Source organism: Mytilus trossulus, chromosome 3 (assembly GCF_036588685.1).
Source record: "Mytilus trossulus isolate FHL-02 chromosome 3, PNRI_Mtr1.1.1.hap1, whole genome shotgun sequence".
Taxonomy (NCBI): Eukaryota; Metazoa; Mollusca; class Bivalvia; order Mytilida; family Mytilidae; genus Mytilus; species Mytilus trossulus.
In genome coordinates, this window is record NC_086375.1 from 79,391,320 (window position 1) to 79,402,773 (window position 11,454).

Genomic DNA, 11,454 nt, shown 5'->3' on the forward strand with positions numbered 1-11,454 from the left:
GATTTTACATTTTGTTTGATTCCATGTGCGTCTTGCTGAACATGTGCATTGCTTGTGCAGTGTTTCGATAGTCCCTTTGGTTCTACCCCAGCTTTTACACTTCCCTGTCCAAACTCTTTTTGATGGATGTATATGTTTGAAAATGCTTTTGCAAGTTGACTCGTATTCCTGGAAGCAATCAAGTGTTTTGGTACTGACCTGAATTTGATTGCATACATATGATTAAAAGTCTTGCTTTTTTCAATCTGTTTTTTTTCCTTCTACACGACTATCACAAGGAAAGTTAAATGGTTTTTTTTTATCGATTAACAAAAGACCGTTTGATTTAATAGCCCAGTATGTATTTATAAGTTATCACAGTTTTGTGCTAATGTAGGATTATGATATTAGCGTATGTGGAAGTTTCTTTCTTTATACGTCTTTAATTTTTGATTGAACCATTCTTATAAATGTAAATGATCTTTATCAGGTTTACTAAAATAAAATGATATAAATGGATTGTTAATCTCATAATAGTTCGTGGTCAATTTTGTAATTTATGCAAAGTTCCTAATGTATGCTTGGCTTTTCTATTAATATATCTAACGGTGAATTTTGGGATACATGACCTTTTACAATTTTTGCCTTAAAACATTTGATAAAAATGTTTGTTATTCTTATAGAGATGACTGCACTTTTTATTGCTATGTTAGGAATATGGATTAGTCCCCTTTGAACTTTTCGATGTTTATATTTGAATATGAAACTGTTTTTGGAGTTTGCTCTCAGCGTTCAGATAATCCAAATCGGAAAATAATATATATATAATTCCGTATGTTCAACTATGATGCCTCATCTTCTATGCAATACCATGAATTTCTGCACTGGACACGATTTATTCAAGCAATTATAGTCAATTGTCTCATTTAAGGTTTGAACTCTTACAAAACATAAAAAAGAGAAATAAAAACTAATGCATCTTCGATTCTCTTTGTCAAATAATTTAGAAAAAAAGTATTGTTTCAAATAATATTCATGCCATAGAACATTTTCATGATATCAAACTCAAGACACTTGTATAGTTTTTAAGGCCATGATATTATTTTTTTATTGTTCTTCTTTAAACTGTTAACATATTTTATTTTTCTTTCTTTTGTGAATATATTTTTACTCAATATTCATTTTTGATAAAAAAAAAAAAAAACAATAAGCGTGATGTTATAAATAATATGGTTAATTAACCAACTGTAAGTTGAAATGTACGAAACTGAAAATAGTTTAACAATTGTACACGCAAATTTATTTTTGAAACTTGGGTCTCTTATGTCGTTTTTTTAGCTGTATTTGTTAATATTTTTGTTCGATAAATTCGAACTTTATTAGGCCATTTAAACTTTCTTGATTCCAGCGTTACTTATCCTGCTGATCGTGAGTCATTTGTATCGAAACACGTCTGCCTTTCACAATTTGAAGCCTGATATCTATGATGTGTGTCTCTTTGGTAAATATGCTACCACCCTCTTTTTTTTATACAAAGGCCAATATTTTTCAACATTTAACAGTTGCTTCGAAAATAAAATTTATTATGTAAATAGTTCAAAATAAATAGACATTTAACTAATCAGTAAAATAAAAAGATATAAAAAATATAGAATGAAAAGAAATAATGAAAAATCATAGCACCTTACAGTGCACGTCAATATGTTATACGTCATGGTAAGTGGTGTTAACGTACATTCATCAACAATGTCTTATAATATCCGTTTCCCAATAACTCCATTGTTTTACATAAAAAGAAGCACATACAGTATTCTATTTAAAACAACAGACTATTCTAATCATTGTTCAAAGCCGTCATTACACAATCGAGCATGACAGTTCCATTTTCTTTTCTTTCAATATTTTCTCTACAAAATGAAGAAATATATAGTTATACATGTCAAATTATTCATTACTGAGGGTTTTTTTTAAATACTTTCATTGTATGCTCCAGGTTGAAATTTCTACATAAAAGTTTATGACATCTATGACACTTATAGTTTTCCATCAAACTTATAAAAAACTGTAGTTTCGACGCTAATATAATCACGGTATCTACTAGTGAAAATACTTAGTTTGTTTCTTGACTTCATTTATTAGAAAAGGCCGTCTAAGTCTGTATTTACTTCATAATCTGGGTCAGTTGAAAAGGTTTGATTAACTTTTGACACTGAATGTATTTTTTGCTATTGTGATTACCTTATCTTTTTTAAAACACATATCTTCCCTGTGTTGACCTATAGATGGATTTAAGGGATGTAGTAAAAAAAATAAAAATTGGAATTATGTCATGAAACTCCTTTTCGAGATATTTGGTTATAAACCATGGCTGCAAAAGAAAGACACTGACTTTTATTATCCTATTGCCACATAAACAGAAGATTTGGCTAGTCATAAAACCAGGTTTAACCCACCATATTTTCTTAAATTGTCATGTACGAAGTAAGCATGTGGTATTTCACAATATTTAGGCTTTACTGTACTTACCTTTCCATATGGTGTTGATACTTGGTTTCGGTTTACAGGTGTTCTCAATCTAAAGATAATATCATAAAAAGTTTAACATTTTTTGTTTGCAAATTAACCATGCTAGTAGAAGCAGCTGTTTTTCGTCCTTTTTGGACGTGTTTTGAATTTCACCATTATAAGCAGAGCCGATCAGAATAAATGATGAGTGCATTTTGCATACGTTGGTCCCATACCGATTTCATTACATGTAGTTTAAGTTATCACAAGCCTAGTAGTCAGCACTTTTCGTGCTGACATGAATTGTCATTGATATGGTTATATTTATAAATTTACTGTTTAAATTTTTTGAATTTTTTGAAGTACTTAGGCTTTTCTACCTCAGGCATAGATTACTTTAGCTGTATTGTGCAACTTTTTTTAGGAATTTTGGTTCTCAATGCTCTTCAACTTCGTACTTTATTTGGATTCGAGCGTCACTGATGAGTCTTTTGTAGACGAAATGCGCGTCTGGCGTATATACTAAATTTAGTCCTGGTGTCTTTAATTAATACATTTTGAAAATCAGAATCTACGATGGTTAAGATGATACCTGGCATTAAGATAGCAATAAATGAAACCAAAAAGGTATGAAATAAGTCTTTGATGTTTAAAAAGACCCTTACGTCCTTTATCAAGTAGTTAATCATCCCAATTATTCATAAGCATCGTAGGAAATTTTGAAAATAAACATGACATTCCGAAAAACAGACATTTGAAACCCTACATCTCAATGTTACATACTACTGTATGCAATCGTGTGACCCACATTTCGTAGCTCGTATTCCTATTTTGCTGCTTTTATGTACTGTAGTAATTCAATTTTAGGTGTTCGTTGTTATTGTTGTTAACATGTCGAAACGAACTATTATATTATGTATTTATGTATTTCTCTGTCCTGAGTTTTGTACTGTATTCCTGTCATTTAATATTGACATTTACCGGTACTTTTTACATTGAAATCAAGCGAGAGGTTGGGCTAGCCGTGAAACCAGATTTGATTCAGCATTTTTTTCTCTTAAAAAGTCCTGTACCAAGTCGGGGAGTTGACAGTTGTTATCGTTCATTTGTTCGATTAATAACTTTTGAACTGGGTATACTACTGTTGTCTTTAATTTACATTCACTAAGTATGTGTTTATACATACCTCTTTTCCTCCTCTGATAGTAGTATCTTCATGGCTTCGATTTCTGCTTTAAGTGGAATGTATGATTCCTTGGATACATTCAATTCTTGCAGTTTTGCAAACACAGCATTTTGCATGTCTTGCAATCTTTTCTCCATTTCACGAAGCTGGGCAGCTGCCATCAACCTTTCTTGTGCAATAAGATCTCCCAACGATTGTTTTTCTTGTGATAAAGAGCTTACCTACAATAATTCATGTAATGGAGTAGATAATCTTCACGGAATTTTCTTTTCTTAATGGTAAAATGATCATATATTTTTGTTTTCCTTTATAAAGAAATAATCTTAAGTAAACAGTGAAAAAAAACTTTACATTGGACAACCCGAATGTTTTTTGTATGGTTGTTTAAATCTTGAATCCTAAAATGTTTGTAAAAAATTTAACGGAATAGTGCGGTTTAATTGCATTATAAGAACAGAAGTATTACTAACGGCAAACTTGAGTTACTGGAGGCAATATGGTGACCTATAATTCATCTTCGTCATGAACTCTAGTTGAGAGTTGTCTCATTGATCACTCCAGTTTAATTTCACAATTTCTAAAATTGTTCAAGTGTCTAATGGGATACCAGCAAGATTGGTTGAAAATTGAAGCGTGCAAATCAGAACTTTTCCCGCATAACTGATAGTCATATCAAATATGCAACTAAATCTTAATATTGCAAGATAGAAATTTTCATTAACCGTTTAAAGGAATTACATTCACAATGATTTCAACATCATATATAAGAAAATATTTACTTGTGCTTCAAGATTGGCAATTTTGGCTTTTAAGTCACCGAAACTTCCGAAAATTCCAGCCTTTTCTTTTTCTAGTCTTGCTAAAGCAGCGGAATCACTCTCCATTTTTACTCTCAAAGTAGAGATCTGTAAAGATAAAATGATAATATATGAAATCAATTTAAACATTTGGATAAGCGTTGGTAAAAAAGAACCAGTATCGGATATAATGAAAAATTATATCGAAATGCACTTTGAATAAAGAACTATCCAATTTATAAATTTTAAATAAACATTTGTAAATACTATTTAATGGCAATTTCTTTAATGTGTTACATTGAAAAGTCTTATAATATGTATATTACGCTGTCATTATGTTTCCTCTCAGTCTCAGCCTGGTGCTTCCTCATATCTTCCTCTGCTGCTAGTCTAACTTGTCTCAGTAACTGTGGTATATCTGTGTCAGATTTGTTCTGCTCTCGGATTTTAGACTCAAGACTCACTATAGTAGTGGTTGATGTGTCTAAGCGTTGTTTTAGATCACTCAACTGCTGTCTTAGAATGTTGTTGTCAAATTCGGCTTTCTTGGCATAGGCAGCAAATTTTTCCTCCACATCTTTTCTAATTTGCTGCTCTTTTTCCCATCTTTAACGTTTAAATAAGATAGAAAAAAATTTAATGTGATCGTAAGAAAATAGAGCTATTGATTTCAATTTCATAGGACACAACTGAACAGACTGTCTAATGTTGTTTAATTTAAGTTCTTGTTTGCAATATTCTTTTTATGTTCTGATTTTATTTCAAACAAATATGAGATGTCTTCTTAATCAAAGACTTAACATTCTTTCATTTTTTTCTCAACTCTATTTTTTTTAACCTATCTTACACAAAAAGACAAGTGTTATTTTGTTAAAGTTTAATCTGTAAACTAATGAATCCAGTAAAACCCATGAAACATGGCGTATTTTTTTAGTTTAGCTATTTCAGTGCACGCATATGTACCCGGCACTCAAATAGAATGGAGTAATTGTTTACCTTCCTTTGAAGTCTTCTCTTTCTCTGGAGAAATCTGCTACTTGTTTTCTTAGCGATGGACTCTCGTCGACAGGTTTAGGTGCTGACTTTATTTTCGTTAGTTCTTGCTCAAGACAACTTATCTTCACCTGATAATTGTTGATGTTATTGACTAGTTCATTGTTCTTGCTTATTTCTTGTGTCAGCCTATATATGGAAAACATATAATAAATTACATTAAGTGTAACACAAAGTACACCGGATATGAATAGATGTCTGTCAAAACATTTCTTAAATTGATTTAACTGTGACATCTTTTACTTGTATAACTGAATCTTACAGTATCATGTCGCAGCTTGAATTTCAAAGCAATCTCAAATTTGATTTTCTTAGGAGGTAGGTGATTAATGGTTTAAGTTCAATGAAGATTTGATAAATGTTTTACTCTATTCATCCCATACGGTAACTGACAATTTTATTTTATTGTTCCTTAGATTCGAACAAAAGTGAAACGAGGATGTTCTATTTCTGAGAACTTTCCAACTCTTCTGACTATCAAAAAATCAAAACCTTTCCTATATTATAGCAAGATCAAAGTTCTGTTGTTACTATTTCGTATTATAAAACATTACCTGTTTTCTAAATCTTTTATAGCTTGTAAATAGCTTCCATTTTGTTGTTGATATTTGTTCTTTTCAGAAACAGTGTCTTGAAGCTGTCGTCTACAAAAAAAATCAAAACTGATAAGTTGTTGTTATAATTCAACTATACTAACTGAATTATTCTAATTTTAAAAACAAATAAGGTATTAACATGAAATTCCGATTGTATAGGTATGTGTCAATAATGTATTATTATGTATGAGTGCCAATGAGACAACTTTACTTCAAGAAAGAGAATACCGGACTAACCAGCGTCAAATTTTAAGCAGGTTATAGAACATAATATGTGTAATATTATTTTGTAAATTAGACAGGAGTAACCTGCGGAGATAAACCTTTTTTGTGTGTATGCGTGAAACTTTATGTACGTCTAATTCGTAATCTTGTACTTTCTATTTGAATATAAATTTTGTTTCGTAATTTGTAAAAGAATATGTAAAATACTTTCAATATAAAAAAGAAGATGTGGTATGATTGCCAATGAGACAACTATCCACAAAAGACCAAAATGACACAGACATTAACAACTATAGGTCACCGTACGGTCTTCAACAATGAGCAAAGACCATACCGCATAGTCAGCTATAAAAGGCCCCGAAAAGACAATGTAAAACAAGTATATTTTACCGTATATTGTTGAGCTCAGATTCATACATTGCTTTCAGTTTTCCCAATTCATCTTCCAGTATTTTAATAGACTGGACGAAAGCAGCAGAATCTGTTTGTCCATTTTTTTCTCCAAGCTGTCTTACTCTAGTGATATATTCAGATAATCTATTATTCAGTCTCAGTAATTCATCCTTATCTGACAATCGACCGAATGAAGATAGTGGTCTGTAGTTGGTTGTTGGTGTTCCTGGACTGTACTGTAAACCTTGTAGTCCCTGAGTTGCTGACCGTTCGAATCCATGAGATGCTGGCCTTTCCAGTCCAAGCGTTGCTGACCGTTCCAATGATTTCGATATGTCACTGACGCTTATTTTGCTCTGCTTATGACCTGGGTTTAAGCTTTTTGACATAGAATTGCTTTTGCCCAAAGATTTTCCTGGGTAGCCATAGTAGGTTCTGTATGTCGTGTTGAAAGAACTTAGAAAAGATAAAGTAGAATTACAACAGCCGAATACACAATACTTCTATCACAAATAATTTTCTTTTACTTGGTAAATGGAAATTTCAAAATAAAAAAATCTATTTTACTCATTATACAACAACCTACTTGTCTTCAGTGTTGTAGAACTAATCGATGTTGAAAAAAACCCTGGCCATAAAAAAAATCAAATGAATGAATTTAGAAACAATAACTATATCGAACTATATTGAAAAACAATTTTCTCTTTCAACGCATAGAAAAATTCATTTAATTTATTTTGTGAAATTGGTGATAGGTTTGCGAGTCATATATTGATAGGATTTCTATGGTTGCACTTTTTATCATGAATGTTTTAACTATCATATGTACTTAAACTTGACAGATTTTTTTATTATAAAAGGTTGAGTTTACCATGAGCTCATTTCGAAGAAGAAATCAGACACTCTAAGGACTCCGGGTATAATTAACAACTTCGAATTGAGTTGTGGTATAAGACCAATAGTGTTGTAGTCTCGCGGATTGTACTTGGTCACTCATATATTGTTTAAAAGGTTAAATTAAATATTTGCTGAGAAAAAAATACAATTATTTTAGATTAAGAAACAAATATCCCTAATACAAATATCTAATTCCTTGTTCTGATTTGGCTATCATTGGTGTCCTTTTTCTTTTGGTCAGCTTTTACCACTTTTTTAAAAGGTATAAAACTGTCAAATATTTCAGCTTCGAGAGGTAAAAAATGTCGAAATGCATTACTAATGGAATCCTAAATGGTTTAACGGTTCTGAGAAATCTGAATACAATTTCCTTTGAATTTGTCGGTTTATTGTTGCGTGGTTAAATTTTTTATTTTACAATGAAAAGTAGTTCCTATTTCAACAGGTTGGTACTTTGAGCTTATTTTCAGTACCTATGGTAATTCTTTGTTGCGGTTTAATAATTCAGTACTGTTTTAATTGTAAGTCTTTAGTGTCTGTGGTACCGTATAGTGTGTTTCATTGTATATTTGCCTGTTCCAAGTCAGGGTCAACGTCTGTAGAGGGTTCATTCCCTTTTCACGTACGTTGGGAATCAAGTGGTATAGATTCCAAATTATCTCTGTGTACTGTTAGGTAAGTTATTTCTTTCACGAATTTTAATTCTTATTTTCTTATTGTAGGTTTGTGATTTTAGTAATTGGCGATCGTTCACATACCAGTATCTGGCATATTGATAGAAATACGATTTTAATATTTTATAATGAAGGATATTAAAAAATATATAAGTAAGGACGGAAATTGGTATTATATCTTGATAAATTCTAACTTTTTTGTACATTAATATGTTACAGGTATAGGATATAAGATTTGATATTAAAATCGAATGTATTTTTTTTAATTCATAAATAAGGCCGGATGTTGATCTTTATTTGCTTTTAAAATCTTCATCTTTTGAACCCTGTTGAATAGTTGTTTCAATGACATTCACACAACGCTCCATTATTTGTATACTTTTATACACTACTAGAGTAGAATCAAAATCACACAAATGCGAAAGAAATGAGTATGGGATGGATGAATGTAGGGATAGAACTCTATAAAATCCTATATGACTATATAATATTGATTTTACTGCTGGTTTTGATAGTTCAAAGAATGTTCCGGTTCTTTTTCTTTTCGATTTTGAATTAATTCTGAACGTAACATATTTAATTTTGTAATAAATTATGGTTATAAACTGGTTATTATTAACAGATATCTTCAAACTTGCTCACCAAAAACAGAACAGTTACTCGTTTAACTAAAAACCCTAGGTACTAGAAATATATTCGTATTTTTCATGAACATTTCATTCTTACTTCCGATCGAGTTTTGACGACCACTTTTATGTGAAAAGAGCCCCATGTCACCTCAAACGCAATAAAAAAACGCAATCAATACGTTTTCATGATAAAAAGTAAAATTACAAAAGTAATGAACTCCGAGGAAAATTCAAAACGGAAGGTCAACAGGCAAAATCAAAAGCTCAAACACATCAAACGAATGTCATTTTCCTGACTTGGTACATGCATGTTCTAAAGTAGAAAATTGTGGAGTAAACCTTGTTTTATAGATAGCTAAAACTCTCACTTGTATGACACTCGCATTAATTTCCAATAAATTTACATTCAATTGGTAAGTACAGGATTGTTGCTAGACCTTCCTAAGTGCTATGTTAAACGATTTCCTCGTTTACTTTAGGACTCTGTATGTAATGGTTTTATTTGTCAGTCAAATGTATGAAATGTGTTTTTTTAGATGTCAAATCCGAATTTTTAACATATAGTATTTTATGTTCAATATATTAACAATGCCTGTACATTTGTGCCAACATCTGTTTCCGTTAAAAATCACGGAAAAAAACATTATAATTTTTCATACATTATGTTACTGAAGAAACGTAAACGGCAAAACATTATTGGCATATATATCTATATAGTTAAAAAATGCATCAAAAACATTTTTAAAAAATTCCCCCCTGTGGTCGGGTAGATTTCGTTGCCCCGGTGTATAAAAATCTTACCTCGGTTGGTACATGCCGTAATTCATTTTTCCTGAGAAATGGATGTCAGTTTACACTAGCAACATCCGTGTATTGATGATATTAAAATGTTTGTGCATGGATAGTTTGTATCTATGGTTTCCATTCGTAAATAAAAACAAAATTGAAATTTGCATATTTATTTGATTTTTCTATTTATGGTTTCTGATATAAATATGATGCACAACTAGTCAGTTGTTACGAACGCATCGGTTTGTTTGTTGATAGGCGTTTCTGTGTACTTTAGATTTATCTTATAAACATACTCTTCCGTTAATGGTTAAGTTTAAATTCTACTAATGCCCAAGTATAAAAAGCAATTTATTTTGAAAAAATAATATCGATGAATTCCTGAGGCATAAAATAAGCTCAGTTTGATCTGATGTTTTCTACCATGGCAGAATAATGTGATAATAAAACTGAAAATCGATTTCTTCGACATTATTCTTAAGTGACATTTACATACTGCCGTCAATTGTTCTAACCATGCGTCTTTTTTCTTGATCTGACATATTTTTGTTTAAGTTTTCAGCAATTCTAGTTTATAAATATCAGAAGATTGGTTGTTCCAGCATGTTATGTACGTCTTGCTTTAAAATTTGATTGGTTTCCACGCAGCTCAGAATACCACTGGTAAAAGTACAGGAAATCGGATATCAGGTTCTTCAAAATTTATGTAAAAAATATTTAAATTCAACACCTATAGTATTAAACATATATGATGTCAAAATCCATCGTATTAGAAAATATATATAATTAGAAGCAGTGGGTCGTATAGTTTTAATAGGTGTTTTTCTGTATGTATAAATCTTTCAGAAATGTTTATTTGGTAGATTGTTTATTAAAGGCGTTCAATATTCAAAACCTAATTGGGTAAGTCGATGTGAGGAGAAGAAAAGTTGAAGGTTTAAAATAAATTAAATTTTCAGGCATGCCTAGTATCAAAAGTAATGGTGTATATTCATAATATATATATATTTTTTTTATTTTTTTTTAGAATATTTTATTTACCAAATTAGGGCCCCAGGAGGGCATACGATAAAGATATTGATGAATTTATCCGAATGAAATAAACGCAGTATGAAAAAATACTATGTCGAATGCTATTGATGGATAGATATTATAAGATGTGGACAGTCCATCAATAACGGTCCAGGGGCGTAGACAGGGATGAAGAATGGTATCTTGTTATTTCTCAACACATTATATGTATATGTAATCATATAAGATGAATAAACAAAAATATTTCAAATTTTGTCATAATCTCATCTTGCTTTCAACTGTCATCTTATGTTTATGTTTCAAGTCAAGCCCTGAAAGAAGTATCGTTGAAAAAGTATAATAAAAAAGAATATCGAACTCAAAGACAAATAATAAAAGTACAAGAAAGTCCATAAAAACCGACGAAATCAAATGCTATAAAGTGAAAACAACTGCTATGGATATTCCATTTTCTTTGTTTTTTTATTATCATAATCCTGATTTGGTCCAGATATTTTCCGAAGAACATGGTGGTTTAACCTGGTTTTATATCTACAAATATAGTAGTAGTAGTAAGAAATGAAGACGAAATGTTCATTTTAAGCCAAATACGGCATTCAACTTCAGCGTTTTCATAAAATTAAAAAACGGCTATGACTTGAGTCTTTTAAAATGGATCTATTTCACACACCTGCCTTGTTTGTAAAAAAAATCTCTTCA

General features: G+C 30.8%; 1 protein-coding gene across 1 annotated transcript; it reads right to left on the reverse strand.

Annotated features, from left to right (window-relative positions):
* Positions 1-1,195: 1,195 nt before the first annotated feature.
* Positions 1,196-9,851, reverse strand: LOC134712553 (prelamin-A/C-like). The gene is made up of 9 exons (XM_063574236.1): positions 9,736-9,851; positions 6,732-7,190; positions 6,075-6,164; positions 5,464-5,649; positions 4,794-5,073; positions 4,450-4,575; positions 3,671-3,891; positions 2,506-2,554; positions 1,196-1,886 (listed from the first exon to the last, which is right to left on the reverse strand). The coding sequence occupies exons 1-9, from the start codon at positions 9,759-9,761 to the stop codon at positions 1,875-1,877; spliced, it is 1,449 nt and encodes a 482-aa protein (XP_063430306.1). The 5' UTR covers positions 9,762-9,851; the 3' UTR covers positions 1,196-1,874.
* Between the last annotated feature and the right edge of the window lie 1,603 nt (positions 9,852-11,454).